At 37.8% G+C, this 20760-nt stretch overlaps 1 protein-coding gene across 5 annotated transcripts in view; it reads left to right on the top strand.

Moving 5' to 3' along the window:
• TSNAX (translin associated factor X) overlaps positions 1–17877 on the top strand; it is a 35226-nt gene extending 17349 nt beyond the window's left edge. For 4 of the 5 annotated variants that reach the window (XM_059397322.1, XM_059397323.1, XM_059397319.1 and 1 more), the window contains 2 exons: positions 12136–12263; positions 16020–17877. In XM_059397322.1, the coding sequence (XP_059253305.1) occupies positions 12136–12263; positions 16020–16397 (506 nt within the window). In that variant the 3' untranslated portion in view covers positions 16398–17877. Of the gene's footprint in view, positions 1–12135; positions 12264–14987; positions 15153–16019 lie in introns of all 5 variants that reach the window. The other variant, XR_009403911.1, reaches the window with a different exon arrangement.
• The last annotated feature ends 2883 nt before the right edge of the window (positions 17878–20760 follow it).

Here is a 20760-nt window from a genome sequence, read left to right as displayed (position 1 = left end):
AGCGGGGCTCAATCCCAGAACCCTGAGATCATGAGCTGAGCGGAAGGCAGAGGCTTAACCCACTGAGCCACCCAGGCGCCCCCTTGGTGTTTGTCTCCGTGTGCAAATCTCCTTTTCTTAAAAGGACACCGGTCAGGTTGAATTAATTGTCCGAGTTACTAGGGTTAGGGCTTCAACAGATAAATTTGGGGGATGTATGTAGTTTAGCCCATGACTTGCTTTCTGGTTTTGTGCAACGCAGCTAGGGGGCAAACAGTGCAAAATTAATGTTATTCCGGGGTGGGGAGATGGGGGAGTTGCTCTGAGCTAAGTTCAGAGGTAGAGCTGGGGGGACTTGTGCTGTGCAGCTGAGCTGTGGCCCCTTTATGTAAACCTCCGCAGAAATGCCCTAAGAGGACAGCTGATAGCATTGGGGGAAGTCTGCCAGGAAGCAGGGATCTAAACAGGTGTTTCATGCAAAGCATATTTCCTCGGGTGGAAGTAATAGTCTTTGAGGTAGGTTCAGGGGAGCTTTGCTTTAGTTGAGACATACCCTCTGATGGTGAGGGGAGTGGCTCTGCAGTAGGGGAGGGGTCTGGGGGAAGGAATCTGTCCTGGGTCTTATCAAATGAGTGGAGGACAGCACACCTCTCCCACCCAGTAAGTGACTTCCAAACCTTTCTCCTTTTTTCCCTTCTATCCCCTTTATTTATATCTCAGTAGCTAGAGTGAGGATGATGAGAGAGGAACAGAGATTTGATGAGTAGTAGAGAGAGTAGAGGTAGAGGCAGGCCTGTGAATCCCCACATAGACAGGATCCCTGATCACTGAATGACTCATCGAAATGGAGAAAATCATGAGAAGAGCTTGATGATGTTCCCAATATCAAATCTTGCCTCAGTGGCTTCGTTTAGCTAGAGAAAGACAGATTAAAAAGACCTTTCAACTAGCATCTAAAAATCAAGAAATGGGGGCGCCTGGGTGGCTCTGCCTTCATTCAGCTCAGGTCATGATCTCAGGGTCCTGGGATCGAGCTCCCTCTGCTTAGCAGGGAGCCTGCTTCTTCTCTCTCTCTCTCTCTGCCTGCCTCTCTGCCTACTTGTGATCTCTGTCTGTCAAATAAGTAAATAAAATCTTGGGGCGCCTGGGTGGCTCAGTTGGTTAAGCAACTGCCTTCAGCTCAGGTCATGATCCTGGAGTCCCGGGATTGAGTCCCGCATCAGGCTCCCAGCTCCATGGGGAGTCTGCGTCTCCCTCTGACCTTCTCCTCGCTCATGTTGTCTCTCACTGTCTCTCTCTGAAAGAAATAAATAAAATCTTTAAAAAAAATAATAAAAAAATAAAAATCAAGAAATGATTTGGTAAGTAACTTACACTTATGTCTTAACAGCACTTGGTAAGCTGTTTTTAAATAAATATAGCTTAATATAGTAAGATAATTAAAGAGTCTATCTAGAATTTGGGATTAATATGGATTTATATAATCATTTATGTTCCTGTTAAAATATCTCGAACATGACTACAAGGAACAAAGGAGTTGAAAATGCTGACAGGAGACGTTTAAGGGATTACTATAGTGATTAAGTGAGATAGGAAGAGACCATGATCCTTTGGTACTAGCAGAGTCAGCTTGGAGGGATTTAGAAGATCCCCAGATTACTATTAGCTTTTCAACTCATTCAGGTTTGCTATTTAAACAGATAAAATTTACTCACTGAGGTGAGGTAGGAAGAGAGTGTTGTCAGACACACCTGGGTTTATGTGTTCGCTCTGATACTCCTTAGATTTGTAACCTTGGAGCACAGTATACAACCTGTCTGAATTTCAGCTTCCTCACCTGTTATGTGGGGACAGGAATAGCTGCCTCATGGGTTGTATTGAAAACTAAATAAGGTATGTTTATGGAAAGCATTTCCTATTTTGTTTGGCATGTAACTGTTAACAAATGTTTATTTACTTCCCTTCTGGAATTTAGCAGAATTAATCTGTAACAGTATGCTAAACTTTAAAGATTTTACTTATTAATTTGACAGACAAGAGATCACAAGCAGGCAGAGAGCGAGGAGGAAGCAGGCTCCCCGTTGAGCAGAGAGCCCGAATGCGGGGCTCGATCCCAGGACCCTGGGATCATGACCTGAGCCGAAGGCAGAGGCTTTAACCCACTGAGCCACCCAGGCACCCCAGAGTATGCTAAATTTTAAAATTTATTTTCATTTTGGGTTAAGATCTCTGTCATAGTTTTTCAGCATACACTCTTCAGTTTTAAAGTAAAAGCCATGCGGAAATGGCAATATCCAAATTAGACAAAATTCGAATTAGTGAAATTGTGCTTAGGTTTTACTCTTGGTAGTATAATTGCATGTATTTTAAAAAGCCAAGGCTTATGGATGTATTTTCAGTGTGTAATTCATGTATTTGCAGGTAGATTTATTTTAGCAGAGCGGCATGTGACTTAAACCTGGATCTGACTTTAACATTTCAGTGATCTAATAGAGCTAACCTCTGAAAAAATTGAAGTGGTGTTCTTAAAAATAGTTATAAATGCAGTTTTAAAAATTGACATACGATTTATACATCATAAAATTAACCCACTTAAGTTGTAGAATGCAGTGGTTTTTACTGTAATCACAGTTGTAAAGCTGTTGCTATTGTCTAATTCTGAAGTGTTTTCAGCATCCCAAAGGGACACCCCTTGCCCGTTCGCAATTACTCCCCATCTTCCTTCTCCCATGCCAGTACACCCAAGCCTAGACAACCACTAATTTACTTTCTGTCTCCATGGATTTGCCTCTTCTGAATATTTCATATAAATAGAAGCATATGGTATGTGGCCTTTTGTGTCTGGCTTTTGTCACTTACCGTAATGTTTTCAAGGCTCTCATATATGTTGTAGCACATATCAGAACTTTGTTCTTGGGATGCTTGGGTGGCTCAGTTAAGCGTCTGCCTTTGGCTCAGGTCATGATCTCAGCGTCCTGGGATTGAGTCCCGAATCCGGCTGCCCGCTCAGCAGTTAGCCAACTTCTCCCTCTGCCTGCCACTCCCCCTGTTAGTGTGTGCACGCTCGCTCTCTCTCTCTCTCTCTCTCTCTCTCTGACAAATAAAAAAATAGAGCTATCTTTAAAACAAACAAACAAACAAAAAAACCCAACCACTTTATTCTTTTTTTAAGGCTAAATAATACTCCATTACATATATACCACATTTTGTTTATCCATTCATCAGCTGATGGACATTTGGGTCGTTTCTACTCTTGGGTTATTGTGAACAGTGCTGCATTTGTCTACAAGTCTTTTTTACTTTCAGTTTCTTGGGGATATACCAAGAAGTGGGATTGCTGGGTCATATGGCAAGCAATTTTTTAAAACACTGAAAGCCTGAAAAAAGTAGTTGAGTACAAAATTTGAATTTAGAATGGAACCTCTGTCTTGTCTATTTACCTTTATATATATATATTTTTAAAGATTTTATTTATTTATTTGACAGAGAGAGATCACAAGTAGGCAGAGATGCAGGCAGAGAGAGAGAGAGGAGGAAGCAGGCTCCCTGCTGAGCAGAGAGCCTGATGTGGGACTCGATCCCAGGACCCTGAGATCATGACCTGAGCCGAAGGCAGCGGCTTAACCCACTGAGACACCCAGGCGCCCTATATATGGTTTTTGATGGAGATTTGGACTGGATGTATATTGCTTAAGTATTATAAGAATAAGTAAAAATAATCAGAAGTCTTTAATTGGGTTTCCTTGTATATGTTCTAATAGGGGAACAAGGAGAAAAATAACAAATTACATAAAAGCAACCTACAGACTTCTCTCTTACTGGCAGCTGATTCTGTAAATAATTCTAATTGGATTTCATCCAAGGTAAAAGCAGAAGGGGAAGACATTGTTTGATGGAATATGGCAGTAGATTGAAATTTTTCACCTTGGGGATTATTCACTGAAAATAGCGGATGTCCTTTTCATCAAGTTGAAACATAACTTGTTTAAACATCCTTTTACCTAGATGTGACCAAAACTGCTTTTCAGTGTTTGGGGCCAGATGTCCTTGAACTTTGTGTGTGTTATATCATGAAACCTACTTACCATGGAGCAGTAATGGCCACCTCATCTCTGAAGGAACTTGAATCAAACACATTCTAAAGACAACTTATATAATGACTTTAGATATACTTGAAAATGGAATGTTCACAAGCCGTCATATTTATGTAGATTGACACCACAGATGAATTTTGAAGGCTATTCTATACCTGCCGTTTTTTTCCCATAAAATATAAATTAGAAACCTTTAAGACCTCTGATTCTGAACTTCCATCAGTTTGAACTTCAATCTTGTAAGAATATTTCTTTCCATTAAGGACTTAAATCCAAAGTACTATAAATTTAGTATAATTAGATTATTCTGAACATTTGAACACCAGATTTTAAAATATTTTTTGTCATAGCACTTACAGTTCCATCAAACTAGTGAGGAAGAACCACGGAGAAATTATTTTAAAGTATTTTCTAAACATTTGAATCTCTTAAGGTACTTTTGGGAGTGGGGAAAGGAGAAGGTTGTAAAGGTGTCATTCTTTCCTTCAAAACTCTGTAGTGCAAAAATAGGGGTTCATAACTCAGAGCTGGCTGAAACATGTAGCTGAAGTGTAGGTTTTATGTAAATGGTATGAAGAAATGAGTGCTTCCTTGACTGGGCATATCAGAACATTTAAACCTTTTTTTTTTAATTGGTAAAAAGGATTTGAGAGAAGACGGCCTAGGTACAGAATAGCATGGAGTCATGAAAGTATGTGGTGTGAGAGACTAGAGAATAAAGTTGAGCAGAGCATGGAGAATAGTTGAACTGGGGATTTAGTGGGAGAAAAAGTGAAAAAAAATTCATTAGGTTTTATATGGAATTGACTGTAAAGAAGCAGTTAAGGTGGTGGGAAGGATATGAACTTTTGAATTAGATATTTTTTTTACTTTGTGACATGGGTGAATTTCTTAATTTTTAAAGTTCTCTGAGCTTCAGTTTATCTCCAAGGGAAGGATAATAGTCATGTGAGGTTATAATATACATGAAAAAGATGGATGTAAATACCAGCTATGTTAGCTTACATATAACTAATACTCGGGACTTAGTAAGCTACTACTCATACTTTATTTATATTTTAAGAAAGTCTTGTTGGAGGCTTTTGATATACACCAAAAACAATGAAAAGCAGGGACTTCGGCAGGTATTTGTACACTCATGTTCATGGCAGCATTATTTGCAATACCCAAAGGGTGGAAGTGACCTCTAAGTGTCCATTGATGGATGAATGGGTAAACAAAACATCCCATGGCCGTGCCGTGGAATGCTATACAGTCTTAAAAAGGAAGAAAATGCTGACACAATCTACCACATGGATGAACCCTGAGGGCATTGTGCTAACTGAAGGAAGCTGGTCACGATAGGATAAATACTTTACGATTCCCCTCCTGTGAGGTGCATAGAGTAGGCCAGTCCAGAGACAGAAGATTGATGGTTGTTAGGGGCTTGAGGGAAAGGGGATTGAGAGTTGTTAACAGGTGTAGTTTCATGGGTGCCTGGGTGTCTCAATGGGTTAAGCCTCTGCCTTCAGCTTAGGTCATGATCTCAGGGTCCTGGGATGGAGCCTCACATCGGGCTCTTTGCTTGCCAGGGAGCCTGCTTCCCCCGCCCTCTGCCTGCCTCTCTGCCTACTTGTGATCTCTCTGTCAAATAAATTAAAAAATATATATATATATTTAAAAGCAGGTATAGAGTTTCAGTTTTGTAAGAAAACAGTTCTGGAAATGTTGGTGATGGTTGTACAGCAGTGTGAATGACTGCCATGGAACTACGCACTTAAAAATACCCACTTAAAATGGGAAGTTTTATGTTTTTACCCTATTGGCTGAGTTTAATACTATTTCATATGCATTTATGTGTAAGAATGCAAACATTTGAGCAACAGCACACTGCTCATCTCTATGTCATTCAGCAGTGCTTTGTTCCAGGAGCAAATGACCGTTCTATTTAATTGCCATATCATTTAGTTTTACTAAACTGGGTTTTTGTGTGTGTGTGTGTGTATGTGTTTGTGGTTTTTTTTTTTTTTTTTTGACATTTTAGTAGGAAGAATAGTTCCTGCCATTCTGAATTTGAAAATTACCATAGAGATCATTGTGTCTAGTATTTCTGTTTTACAACTGAAGGGCAGGCTTGGAGGTTGGTTGTACTTAATGGATTTTGCTAACTACAAATCATTTTAAGAATGTATTCACTGGAACTGTTTTCCATGCTTTCGATTAGCTCAACTGGATAAAACAGTTGGACAACTAATGAATTCAGCCAAATATTTTTTTCCATTCACAGAGGAGTGTTGTTTTACCATATAGTCTCCTGTAGATAGCATCTTGATTAAATAAAGTTCATTAAGAATCAGGAATAATTTTTATAATACTGGTTTGCTATATTCACTGTTTGCCCCCCTCTCCCTCCGTAGCTGAACTCTGGAACTTAAAATTATTTCTCTGTGATTATGCAAGGCATTTCAGCTGTATGGTCCCTATTCTGCATTTAGCTCCATGTCTACCCTTGCATGTCCCAACAGTCCTTAAAGGAATCTAAACAAAGGGACATCTACTCTGGGGTGCTATCCTTACGCATCATGAAGTAGGTCCTGGAATTTCAGTCTTGAACAGGATCAAGTTCTTAGACAGGATTTGCCCTTGCCAGTGTTTATAAGCAAAATAGTGCAGTGCAGCAATATTTGTTCCCACTAGAATGATTTAAGCCACTAAGCTTAGGGGGTTAGAATCCTTTTGATGTTGTATTAAGTACCACGTTTTCCCTATTTTCCATTGGTGTTTTTTTTGTTAATTTATACTTAACTATACTGCATATAGTATATATATGACCAAAGTTTTGTACTCTGTAAACATTTATGTTAGGTGCATTCAGCTGAAGCATTCTGCCTTACCAGGTATGCCATTCTACCACTTCACACTAGAGATTCTCCAGAGAAGCAGGAGAGAGAGCGAGTAAGGAATCGATTTATATATTTTAAAGAATTGGCTCTTCTGATTGTGGGGGCTAGCAAATATGAAATTTCCAGAAAAGACTGGTAGACTGGAATGTCAGTAATGAATCGGTGTTGCAGTCTCAAATCTGAACTCCACAGTCTGGAAATAAAGGCGAGGTTCCTCTGTTGCAGTTTTGGGACAGAATTGCTGCTTCTTTGGAAAAACGTAATCTTCGTTCTTAAGGCCTTCAGTTGCCTGGATGAACAGCCTCTCCTCACCGCCATTATGGAGGGTGATCTGCTTTACACAGAGTCTTATTGATTTAAATATTAATCACATCTAAAAAATATTTCACAACCACATCTGGACTGATGTTTGATCAAGCAAGTGATCACTGTAGTGAGCCAAACTGACATACAAGATTAACCATTATGTACAGTATTGTCATAGGAGAACAGAGAGGAGGCTGGTTCAGTTTAAGTGATAACTTCACTTCGTTATCTTCTACCTTGAATTGCACATAGGAATTCGTATCTTTTTTTTTTTTTTTTAAGATTTTATTTACTTATTTGAGAGAGAGACCGTGAGAGAGAGCATGAGAGGGGAGAAGGTCAGAGGGAGAAACAGACTCCCCGTGGAGCAGGGAGCCTGATGCGGGACTCGATCCCAGGACTCTGGGATCATGACCTGAGCTGAACGCAGTCGCTTAACCACCTGAGCCACCCAGGCACCCAGGAATTCATATCTTGACCATCAAGCCAGCTCGAGGTTTATAGGTGTATAGATGTGATTATCCTCTATCTTCAAGTTTTCACTGACTTAGACCCATTAATCCAAGACAATGATTGCTTGGCAATGTCATTGAGAGCCTTAGCTTGAAGGTTCAGGAAAATTTATGTTGCCACCTTCAACTGATGCATGTTATAGTCACAGTTCTCTCCCATCCCTATCAGTAAACATGTGTAGAATAAGCACCTTGCCACTTGTGTTTGATTCTAACATTGAAAGTACTGCTGTTTTTGCTTAACATGGCCCTGAAATGTAAGCCAACCCTAGGAATTTGGGAACAGGTTATACCTAGAAATACTGAAGTAGTGATTTATATTAACTGTAGGGAAATTCATATTACAGAATACATGTAAGTCTTGTGCATTTGTTGAATTTTTTAAGGATTTTAAGAACAATTCTGACATTTTACAAATACGGGTTTGTGTACCCATCTTTGAAATTTAACCTTTTACGAGTTATAATTTGCCTATGGCATGAGTTGAGGCTGATATAGGTAGTGAGGTGGGGGAAAATTGAGCAGCGTCTTATTGAGCTGTGTTAATGATTTTGCTCTGTATTCTCAGAACCATGGAAAGCTATTTGGGCTTTAAGCAGGGAAGTGATGTGGTGACCGTTCTTTATTAAAAGGACAAACATTCAATGGTATGAGAATGGGTGACAGGTCAAAAAATGGGTGCAGGGAAGGCCTCAGAATTGGCAAAACAAAGAGGGGGACTGCGTTTGGAAGGAAGATTGTGATTTTGAAGTCCCTCTGATGAGATTGTCAAGTATGTATTTGGATATATGGGACTCTAAGCTAGAGATGTAAAGTTGAGGGATGGCAGGAGTAATTGAAGCCAGGTGTAGGTGAATTTGAGAGAGCCTGGGACTAATAGATGCAGAGAATAAGAGGATCTGGCCAGAGAGGTAGAAAAAATAGAAATTAGGAGTTGATGCTATCAGAGGGACCAAATAGAAACTCGTTTAAAGAATTCCTCCTAGGGTGCGGGGTCATTTCATGATCTCGGTGCTCAGATCATGATTCCTGGGTGCTGGGATCAGTTTCTCTGTGGGGCTCCCTCCTCAGTGCAGAGTCTTTTTTGCAGCCTCTCCCCTTGCTTCCTGCTCATCCATGCTTTCTCTCTGTCTCTCAAATACATAAATACAATCTTATAAAACAAAAACCATAAAGAATTTCTCCTTTAAAGTGGTCAAAATGCTGACTGTTGCTAAGATTGAGACTGAGAAAATGTCCCTTAACTTTATTAAATAGTGTAATCTTCAGGATAGCTGGTGTGTAGAGACGGGCTCAGGGTAGGATGAAGTAGACTGAGAAGTGTGAGGTGAGGTTATTGAGAAATGTTGTAGCGAGCTACTTCAAGAAATTTAGCTCTGAAGGGGAGAAGAGAGATGGGGCAGTAGTTGGAAGGAAAGAGGTCCAATAGGTAGGAGAGATCTGAGCATGTTTGAATACTGACCATTAGCATCTGATAGAAAACACAAGGTGGAACATTGAAGGTAGGATCCATTTCAAGCTTCCTGCTGGGGTTGCATCTTTATCCTGATCATAGAGATAGCGACTAGTCTCAAAAGATAGAATACTTCCTCTGTAGTGATGGGTGTAAAGGAGAAATAATATCATTATTTATTTTCCTAATTCCCTGTTATATTCACCAGGGTCCAAACAGGAAACAAGCTGCACAGTAATTTGAATAGGGCAAGTTTAATATAAGGATTTGAATAGGGCAAGTTTAATATAAGGATTACCTGATAAGAGCAAAAGTCTATTCTAAAAAGTATAGGAATCTTAGAGAGGGCAGCCACTACCCCAGAGCTAAGGCAGGGCATTCAAAAAAGAAGCAAATCTAGAAGGGTTATACCTCTCACCCCCACCCTCCCTCGCCCCTTGAAGGCATGGCCAATTGGATGGCAGAGAAGTCTGCTGAGGTGTTGAGCTGATTTCCAGAATTTCCAGAATTCTCAAACTCCTTGCCCAAAGTGGTGGTGGCTCATTGGGAAGCTTCTCTCAAGGAAATGATGTGTGCGACTGGCCACCTCAAGCAACTGGTTGCCTCACATGGAGAAGGCTGCTAGGAGGGACACGTGAGAACCGGGAAGAGAGCTTTCTTGTCCTTTGCTTTCCTTCCAGTGCTCTCTACCAGCAAAGTTTAATACTGTGCCAGCTGACATGTTTAGGGTCCACTTCCGTTATCTGAAATAGTGGAACTGAGAGACAGTAAATGGATAAGTGACATCGATGATTGATCTTTTAAACTTTTTCTGCTTTTTTGCTGTAATGATAATGATGAATATCCTTGGCACATATTCATATCCTTCGTGCACATATTTTCTGTTTAGCTCACTCATAAGAGCTGACCGTGGTAGGGCTTATCCAGAGATGCAATGAGTGGTCCTTCGGTTTTGTTCTTCCCTTTTGTATGCGCGGAGTTATTTCTGGAAGGAAATGAGAAGTACAGATTGTGTTTGGGAAAGAGAATTGGGCGGTCACCTTTTCTGAAAACGAAAATTTTACACAAATATTTTTTTTCTTTTTCTTTCTTTTTTTTTGTATTTAGAAAACTATAATCTCAGAACTCTGAAATCCATTTTTAAAAACAAAAATGAATACACAAATATTTTTTATTGTAAATGTAAAAGATGTTATCTGTTCTGTTAAACTTAACTTTATTGTTTCATTTCTCAGCATGTTATGGTTTATGAAACAGTGTCCTATTCTATCATGTCCTGTTCTGTCTGCTGAAGGCACCAGTCTCTGACCTTGCTTTAACATCACTTGTGGCTCAAAATGAATCAGGATATTTTCATTTAGTATCCTCTTACTGCTATCAAAACCAGGTCATCCACTTTCCTTTGTTTCTTTGACCCTTACGTGGCATTTGATGTGATGATACCCAGTGGGGGGAGTCTTAATAACGTTGCTGCCAAGCCTGACTTTTAGTGTCAGCGCCGGGAGGGCTCTTCACAAGAAGTGTGAGAGAGACAGCTTGAGTGTGATGATTCTACTCAGTTCTGAGTTTTCTTTCTGTAGTAAGAATTCTTTTTGTTCTTACAACAAAGCCTTTTTTTTTTTTTTAAAGATTTTATTTATTTATCTGACAGAGAGATAGCAAGAGAGGGAACATAGGCAGGAGGAGTGGGAGAGGGAGAAGCAGGATTCCCACGGAGCAGGGAGCCTGATGTGGGGCTCGATGTGGGGTTCGATCCCAGCCAAAGGCAGATGCTTAACGACTGAGCCACCCAGGCACCCCTATAACAAAGGTTTTACAAAGAGTACTAAGACAGTTTCTTAACAGTAATGACAGTCATTTTAAGAAATACTTTTTCCCTGTAAATATCACTTTGTGGATTATGCTGTAATAAAATAACATTGAAAATTGTAGGTGGAGAATTTAGTTTTTTAAAAACACTAGAAGAAAGTATTTATAATACTGTTTTTTTGACCGTTACCAAAATTTGTTTTTATTTCAGTGTTAATATTGTAGAACTTAGATCTGGTACAAAATTGTATTGCTCATTAGGTTTTTTGTTTGTTTTTTTAAACTTAAATTACTAAAGCAGAAAAGAGTTATCTGTTCTTTGATCCATTTTGGAGTAGAAGGAAAAAAAACCAGTATTTTGACACTTAATTCTGTATTATTTAGTGTTTTTTGCCATTAAAATTTCAAGAAAGATCCAAATTATGTTTGATTTTTGCCTCATTTGATTAAAACATTATTTGTTTTGCTGCTTCAGGGAGCAAAAAACAATCCATGTGTAGTTTCTGTTACAGCTTAAAGAGTTTTTATAATAGCATTTTCTTAAATTCTTTAAACATTTTTTTTCCTAAGTATCTTTAACATTTCTCCGTAGGAAGGAGTGTAGATTTTTAAGACTATAAAGACCCGTGAAGTAGAAAGAGCTTGAGTGCATTTATATTTGAGTGGTCTGTGAAGTTCAGTGTCAAAAATGTTTGTTGTGTTCAGTACTAACACCTACCATTTATCTCAAGTAATTCTATGTAGTCTTAAGTATTGAATCCAGTGTTACCGTTAGAGTCCGCATCCTTTAAGCTTTTTTTTTTTTTTAATTTTATTTATTTGAGAGAGAGAGGGAGAGCAAGTGGGAGGGAGAAGAAGAGAGAATCCGAAGCAGATTCCACACTGAGTGCAGAGCCTGATGCAGGGCTTCATCTCACAACTGTGAGATCATGACCTGAGTCTAAACCAAGAGTCGGACACTTAACTGACTGAGACACTCAGGTGCCCCCCTCATTAAGCTCTTGTTGAACTAGGTGATGAGTAATTTGAAGTTCTTTATTGATGACAGTCTGACTAATTCAGTGGTTGTTTCTTAGTCATTTTCTTGGTTGGTATTTCAGGACTGCAGGAATATGTGGAGGCTGTCTCTTTTCAACACTTCATCAAAACACGATCACTAATCAGTATGGATGAAATTAATAAACAATTGATATTTACAACAGAAGAATATGGAAAAGAAAATAAGACCGTAAGAATTTAAAATCATTTCACATTTATTACATAATTTATATAACAGTATAGTGATGTTAGGAGATTTGCTGTCTTGCAATGCTAAGGAATATTGAGATAGCGGGGTTCCTTCTAAAGTGTGATATCAGAGGATTCAGAGGATTTCAGAGAATTAAGGAAATGGCCTTTTGAAAATTTTTGCTCGTAGATGGAACAAGAGCAGCTATGGCTGTGTTGGGGGAGAATAATGCTATTTATCTAAAGCACTGCCAAGTGATTACTGTTAAGTCCAGTTTTGATTTTACTGTTATTTATGATTTGCCTTTTGTAAGCACTATCTCATTTAATTTTGTTACTAACTGAATGAGGTAAGAGTTATCACCCTCATTTTACAAAGTAGGAAATAGGGTTTAGAGAGTTGAAATAACTTACCAAAAGCCACACAGCTAATTAAGTGTGACAGAGCTAAACTTGGAAACCAGGTGTTTTGAAATCTAAGCCAGTGCCCTTGCCCACTCTGCCAGTTATTTCTCAAAATGTGCTACAGAAACCCCTGTAACAAGTATCTGCCTCAAAGGAGTGTTTTATAGGATTTGATTTCAAGGTTTTCACTTAGGCCGCGTTCAGTATATGACACATAAGTGCTCACTAGTGGTCATTGTAAAAGTTAATATAAAATTGTTACTGTATAGGAGAGCTGTTAATCACTTACTAAATTCATAAAGCTTGTATCTGAAAATTATGTAGCTATTCCGAATTAAGAAAAGAAACATTTTTGCAGTTTGACTTTTAAATAGTTTTTCCCCTGGGTTTTAGAATGTAATATTCAGGCAATGAAAGGTGAGATTTGATACTTCCTGAGATACCAGTACACTTAAGGATACAAGTAGACAGTTTTTCCTTAGTTTTTCATAATTTTTTATTACTTTTTAAACATTACTCAGCCAGGATGGTTAGGCAGAAGTTGGAGGAAGCTGTAGAAGTAATGTTTTTTTGAATATTAGCTAAAATGTTAACATTGAAAGGTCAGACTTAATTTGGCATCACGAATATAACTTTAAGGAAGCCATGTACATTCTCAGTTTTTAAAATTATATGAGGTTTATTAAGGAGGACATTCATTTTTGAGAAGTAAAATTCCTTTAGATTTTTTTATTTAGTGAAGATTGAATTATGAAAAGAATAAGCCTATTTGATCCTGCTTCTTAAATATATTAGAGAAGTTACCACACCCTCTTTCAAGTTCTTTCTAATTCAGAATGGAAATAATCAGGGCAAAAATGTAAAGAAAAACTGAGAGTAATGCATTGTTTTCAGGATTTAGGTAGTAAATTCTATGACTATGGTATCATAATAATTCATGTGTACTTTTCAAATTAAGACCCACATCATAAATAATTTTTCCTTTTAGTATTCAAGATTCTTGGTGTCGAAAATTCTGGGCTTTTGATAGGGGAGGGCATTTTGTTCTCACTTGCCTACTGAGAATATTGTCAAAAAAAATTTAAATTTTTAAAAATGTTTTACCAGGAAAAATTTCAAACATACAGTAAAGTGGAGCGAATAGTAGCATATGGACACCCATGTACCTACTACCTGGTCTCAGTAACTATTATTACTATTTTACCATATTTGCTGTATCGAGATACTTTTCACTAAACTACTTTAAAGTAGGGGCCCAGTGGGTTAAACTACTTTAAAGTAAATTATAGATGCCATGATATTTCACCCCTACATACTTCAGACACATCTTGAAAAATTGCATTTCGAGAAGTTTTCTTTTCTCTAGTTTCTAATATAATTATCAGTAAAGCAGAATTTATTTCCTTGGTAATTAGTTGAAATTTGTTAAATTTTTAACATGCTTGTTTCTCTAAAATCAACTTCTTAGTCATAACCAGGGAACTCTTTCCATCTAATGATGGAAACAAAGAACATTATTATGTGCTTAAGCCAAAGTTATTTTTATAAACAACCTATAAAATGCGGTCCTCCCCACTTCCCCTCCCATAATGTACCCTTTCTCAAAAGATGTTCTCCTAACAGAAACAGAACATGGCAGGTAGTTTTATGTCATGATGTTGTTTCAGAGGCATCAGAAAAATTAGGAAATTGTGACTTTGGGTACTTATCTGGGTATGTCATTAACTAGCTCTGTGACGTATTGCATTTCTTGGACCTCACTTTTTATATCTGCGTTGAAAGGATTGGCCCAGACGGTCTCTGAAGAGTTCCATGATATCAAGTGATGTTAATAAAAGCGTAAATTTGACTCTGTCATTTCCTTGCTTAATTCTCAGTGACTGTCTGTTACCCACAGGTAAAGTTCACATTCCTTAATGTGACTTTTTTTCTGTAGTCGTCCTGTACTATTACTTGCTTTAAACTTTACCCAAGGAAATACCTCATGAGTTAGTTCCTCCAATACGTAACACAGCCCTCACCTGCACACCTTTGCAGTTCTCTGTGCCTCAGATGTCCTCCAGTATGACTGCAACCTCACTCAGCGATGTCTCATACAGACTTTTAATAATAATGTAGGCCTCTCCTCTTCCAGAAAGGTTCCAATAGAGAGAGGGAAAAGTGGACATGGAGAGAGGAGATGGATGTGATGGTGGCGGTGATAGCAGCTAACATTTATTGAGTATTTACTTTGTGTTGGGCATTATGCCAAGAGCTTGGTAAATGTTATCTCATCCTTAAAATAAACCTCTGAGGTAGGTACTGTTATCCCATTTTACAGATGAGGAAACTGAGGTTTAGAGAGATGAAATAACTTGCCCAAGGGCATACACCTTATGAAGCAAGGTCCTGGAAGAGGTGGGAGGAGATGGGTCAAGGTCATTTGGAAGAGTTAACCTCAAACAAGAGGAGGGACAACTCATCATCTGAGACTGGAGGATAGAAGGTAAAGATGGATGGGGACACAAATGAGCTTTTTATTTTGTTTTGTTTTGTAGGATAAGGTCATTCAGAGAGCTTATGTCAGGTGATCTGTCAAATGGTCAGGTCAGTGAAAGTAGACAAGATTGTCTGCTGGCAGTGGAGAGGTTTGGGATTGTGTAGGGGGCTGAGGAGAGTGGTGAAGGTTTGGAATAGTGTTGGAAGAGACCGGAGAGAGAACTTATTGGAGTAAGTAAAAAGGATTGGTGAGTATTTGTAGCAGTACCAACTCTGTGTAGTTGTGATTACTATTTTTTTTTTAGTCCAGTGGTACTCAGCCACTTGAATAAAGCACTAGCATGAGTAGATTTCAATATCGATTCAGGGTGGTGTCTCTGTTGGGCAGGTGGAGAAAAAAACAAGAAAAGCTGAGGAGGAGACAGTGAAAGCGATAAATCACGATGGTCAGTGCTATGTGGGGATAGAAGAGGCCAGAAAGGGACTAAGCAACTTAGGAAAACATGAGTGGATCACAAACCTGGAGGGTTTTATGATTTGTCATTTGAATAAGTAAGTGACTGTCATGCCATGAAGTCACCGGGCTTCGTTTTCATTTTACTTCATATGTCAAGTGAAGTTGGGAATAGTTGATTTTAAAATGATACAGTATTAGATCACAAAATTATCTGGAGTCACTTACTGCAACTTTCTACCCAGGGCATGCATTCTTGTAACATCCCAAATGGTCATTAAACAAAAAAGACCTTTTTACTTAGAGATTAGTAGGACTCATCTGCTCTTGATTTTGTACCTTATAATAAATGCAATACCTGCATATTCACACTTTTTCACACTGTTTTTTCTTTGTGTGTGTGTGTGTTTTCTTTACCAGCCCTCCTCTGATGCGCAGGATAAGCAGTTTGGCACTTGGAGACTGAAAATCACACCTGTCGATTACCTGCTGGGAGTGGCTGATTTAACTGGAGAGTTGATGCGGATGTGTATTAACAGTGTGGGGAATGGGGATATTGACACCCCCTTTGAAGTGAGCCAGTTTTTACGTCAGGTGTATGATGGGTTCTCATTCATTGGGAATACGGGACCTTATGAGGTTTCTAAAAAGTTGTATACCCTGAAACAAAGTCTGGCCAAAGTGGAGAATGCTTGTTATGCCTTGAAAGTCAGAGGTTCAGAAATTCCAAAACATATGCTGGCAGATGTCTTTTCAGTTAAAACAGAAATGATTGATCAAGAAGAGGGCATTTCTTAGGATACCCTACTTGGTTGTTATTCTCTTGAGAGACCAGTTTGTAAGACTGTTATTTAGTATTTCGTTTGACTTTATTGTGGCTTTTACATAGAAATGTTTTCAGTTGTACTTGTTTTAAATTGTAAACAACCTGTACATAAATTATCGAGACGAATCATTTTTTTATCTTACTCACGAAAGTTTGCATACAAATATTTGCATATATGCCTATTTGAATTTTTGCTGGCTAAATTTCATCATTTATCTTTGTAATGTGAATATGCTTAGAGTGCACTTTCTGCCATACCTGTTTTAATTGACAGTGTGTGAAGTTTGGAGTGATAATATTTAGTGGAAGCCATTTATAATTTAAGTGAAGATTTTGTTATATATAGAAAAGATTTCTTAGTTACACGTCTGGACTTGAGCTTCCTGTTTAAATTTCTTGGTAATATTTTGTCAAGCCTCCACTATAGGCTTATTCTATAGGACAAGAATGAAAAATTATTAAGTTATCAATAGACTTAATTTTATGAGGTATAGTAGTGAGAATTCATATTCTGGCCAGTTTTTAGGCCATTTTGAATCCATTTGAAAGCCTTCCAGAAAAGTGACAAGACACCCAATTTTTAGTTTTTACATCTAGTTTTTATCCTTTATCACAGAAAGTCTGATAGTGAATTGGAGCTAACGTTTTAATATCTTCACTGGTGTTTGAGTTCAATTATATAATTGTACATACATCTGAAAATCTTTCAGTAATGATTATTTAGCAATTCTTTCATTGTCATTGTATTACATTAGGCATGTTTCTTATAGATGCGTCTATAAGAAATTACATTTAAATAATTATAATGAAGCTTGAAATTTTTGAAATACTGAGTTAATTCAAACCTTTATAGTTATCCAGTTGTGTTACTTGATAGTATAAAAAGTTGCCAAAGAAAATTTATCATGTACAATTCAGCAATAAGACAATTGTCAACACAGTTGGGAATAACAGTGGTAGTCTCTAGTAATATTTAGAAATGGAATTTGCCTTCTGGAATTAGTTATAGCTTATTCCCTGTGATGTGAAACTGATTTGAGCATGACACTACTGGCTGACAACCAGACGTTTCCATTCGGTTTTGTGAGTTTTGAGAATCTAGATAATGGATTTTATTTGTGGAAAGACTAGCTGCTCTGTTTGCAAGGGCTGGTTCTTTGAAAGTGAAAATTTCCCCAAAACAAATATATATGCCACATATATATCATGTAAAGGAAAATGAGACGTAGACATGCCTAATAAATTAGGTTGGTTGGTTTGCTTTGGTGGTGATAAGTGTTTTGGTTTTCCTACTTGAGGACATTGCTAAAATATAGTTTCATTACATATTTTTGTTTCTTTTGCCACTTAAAGTTAAATTTATAATGTTAAAAGTAAAATAATAAATGGATTGATGAATGTCTTACAGATGTTTAAAACTGAAGTCTTTAAATAAAATATGGAAAGATAAAAGTTAAGCTTATTTTTTGATCATATTGAGAAATACTTAATCAAATTGTTGTAGAATTTTTGGCCTAAATAGGAAGCCTAGTGTAGACTAGCTTAATGTGGAGATTTATTATTTCCTAAAATAAGTCCAGAGATAGAGTTTCAGGAAGGACATCTCTTCAATCATTGACCCAAACTGGGTGACATTCTCATCTTTCTAAACCAGTCAGTGGAAAGAAGGAGATCACTTGGATAGGCCAACATACCTTTCTTCTGAGAGGAGGAGAGACACAAGAAACCGAATTAGGGCATTGTCATCATAGGAGGAGGGGCAAATGGCCTTTGGGTAGGCAGTCAGTAGTATTTACCACAGGTGGATTGGTGCCATTGCTGTTAATGCACTGCCATGTTGCATCTTAAACTAATATGGTGGGTCTTGGACCACTCATAGTAGAGCATCCTAAGTATATCCTGAATGTTCCTCAGTTCTAAAATAGTTGGTCTGGTAGCATCATCTATTGTAATATTTTTCATCTATATTATAAAAAGACTGGTTCTAGATTACATGGCAAGTTACTGACAGAATTCTGAAATAAAATTGGGTTATTTCCTTCATAAGTAATTCCTGCACATATTAAATCAGTGGGTTTCAGAATCCACACTGCAGAGCCTCAGGGCTTTCTGAGGGTGCCTCAAAGAAGATGCTGGCTGTGTAAATGAGTCATTTGGCAGAATGGGTTTGAAACCTTGATTCAGACTCTTTGCACTCTATAGACTCACCTTAGATTCTAATATACAAATAGATTAAAAGTAAAAGAGTAAGATATTTCATACATATAGTAACCAAAAGAGAGGTACACAACATAGACTTTAAGGCTACTTTTTTGTTTTTGCTGGGGACATGAAAAACCTGTAATGGTTAAAGGCTCACTCTATCGAGAATATATGGCAATTACAAACACAGACACGCACACATTAATGACAGAGCCCCAGAATACATGAAGCCACATCTGACAGAAATCAAAGGAGAAATAGACAATTGAACAGTAGTAGTTGGAGGCTTCCATACCTCACTTTCAGTGATAGCTGGAAGGATAAGACCGATGAGTAACGAAATCAAGAACTTGGAGAGCACTATAGACCAGTTGGACTTAGACTCACACAGACTCACACTCCAACCACTCACGGAAGACACAGTTCTCTCAAGTGTGTGTGGAACATAATCCTCAAAATGTCAGGTTACAAAACCAGTCTCAATACATTCGAAAAGATTGAAACCATACGAAGTATGTGACCCCACAAATGGAATGAAATTAGAAATTAATAACAGAATTAAATGCAGAAAATTCATAAATAGGTGCAAATTAAGCAACATATTTCTGGGTAACCAGTGAATCAAAGGGAAATCGGAAAATATTTCAAGAGGAATGAAAAATACTGATGGGATGCAACAAAAGCGGTTCTCAGAGGAATGTCTTTATAGCTTCAAATCTGTACATTTTTTTGTTTAAAGATTTTATTTATTTATTTGACAGAGACCGCGAGAGAGCGCGCACAAGCAGGTAGACCAGCAGAGGCAGAGGGAGAAGTAGGCTTTCCACTGAGCAGGGAACCCGATGAACCTGGGATCCTAGGATCATGACCTGAGCCAAAGGCAGATGCTTAAGGACTGAACCACCCAGGTGCCCCTCAAATCCCTACATTTAAAAAGAATGAAGTGAAAACAATTAAATCTGCCTTTAAGAAACTAGAAAAAGAATAGTAAGGTAAACTACAAAACAAATTAGAAAAAGGAAATAACAAATACTTGAATAGAAATAAATGAAGTAGGAAATAGAAAAATAGAGGCCATCAGACCAAAAATATGGTTCTTTGAAACGATCAACCGAATTAGCAGAATGGGGGTGGGGATTGGGAGTGACTGCTAGCAAGTATGTGATTTATTGTTGAGGTGATAGAAATGTTCTAGAATTAGTGGGAATGGTTGCACAACCATGTGAATATATTAATACCTATTGAATTGTACGTTTTAAGATGGTGAAATTTATGTTTTGTGAATCGAATCTTTGTATTAGTTTTTTAATGCTTTGTAAAAGTAGATTGATTGCTTTGTTGAAATATTGGAGAAATTGCCTAGCAATTTCCCACCATTTCCTAGCAGTGTGAAACTGGGTAAAATACTTTGCTTGTGGGAGGATTTTTTTCTAAAACAAATTGTGCAGTTTCTTTAATTGTATAGGACTATTCAAGCTTCTATCATTTCTTAATGGTAAGTTTCAATAAGGTATATTTTTCTCAGGATTAGTGCATTTTATCTTTTCAAATTTTTAATACAAAGTGTTGTTAGTATTACATCTATATCCTGGCTATATCATATTAAATATTTGTGTTGTCTCTCTGTATCCATTTTTCTTAGTCCATTTTGCCAGATGTGTCTCCATTATGTTAGTCTTTTCAAAAGTTACCTTCTGTTTTTTATTCGTTTTTTAAAATTTCTATTTCCGTATGGTTAACATGCAGTTACTATTAGTTTCGGGTGTGCAGGACAGTGATTCAGCGGTCCTGCACATGTCTCAGTGCCCATCGTGATAAGTGTACTCTTAATCCCTGTCACCTATTTCCCCCGTCCTCCCTTCCTCTGCTCCTCTGGTAACTATCTATTCTCTATAGGTAAAAGGTTTTTTTGGTTTATCTCCTTTTTCTTTGCTCATTTGTTTTGTTTCTTAAATTGTACATATGAGTGAAATCACGTGGTATTTGTCTTTCTCTGACTTCACTTACTTCAGCATTATACTCTGCAGATCCATCCATGCTGTATCAAATGGCAAGAGTTCATTCTTTCTAATGACTGAACAATAGTCTTTTTCCATTCATCTATCGATGGACACGTGGGCCGCTTCCATACTC

The sequence above is a fragment of the Mustela nigripes genome, chromosome 4 (assembly GCF_022355385.1).
Source record: "Mustela nigripes isolate SB6536 chromosome 4, MUSNIG.SB6536, whole genome shotgun sequence".
Taxonomy (NCBI): Eukaryota; Metazoa; Chordata; class Mammalia; order Carnivora; family Mustelidae; genus Mustela; species Mustela nigripes.
This window is presented reverse-complemented; position numbering and strand designations above follow the sequence as displayed.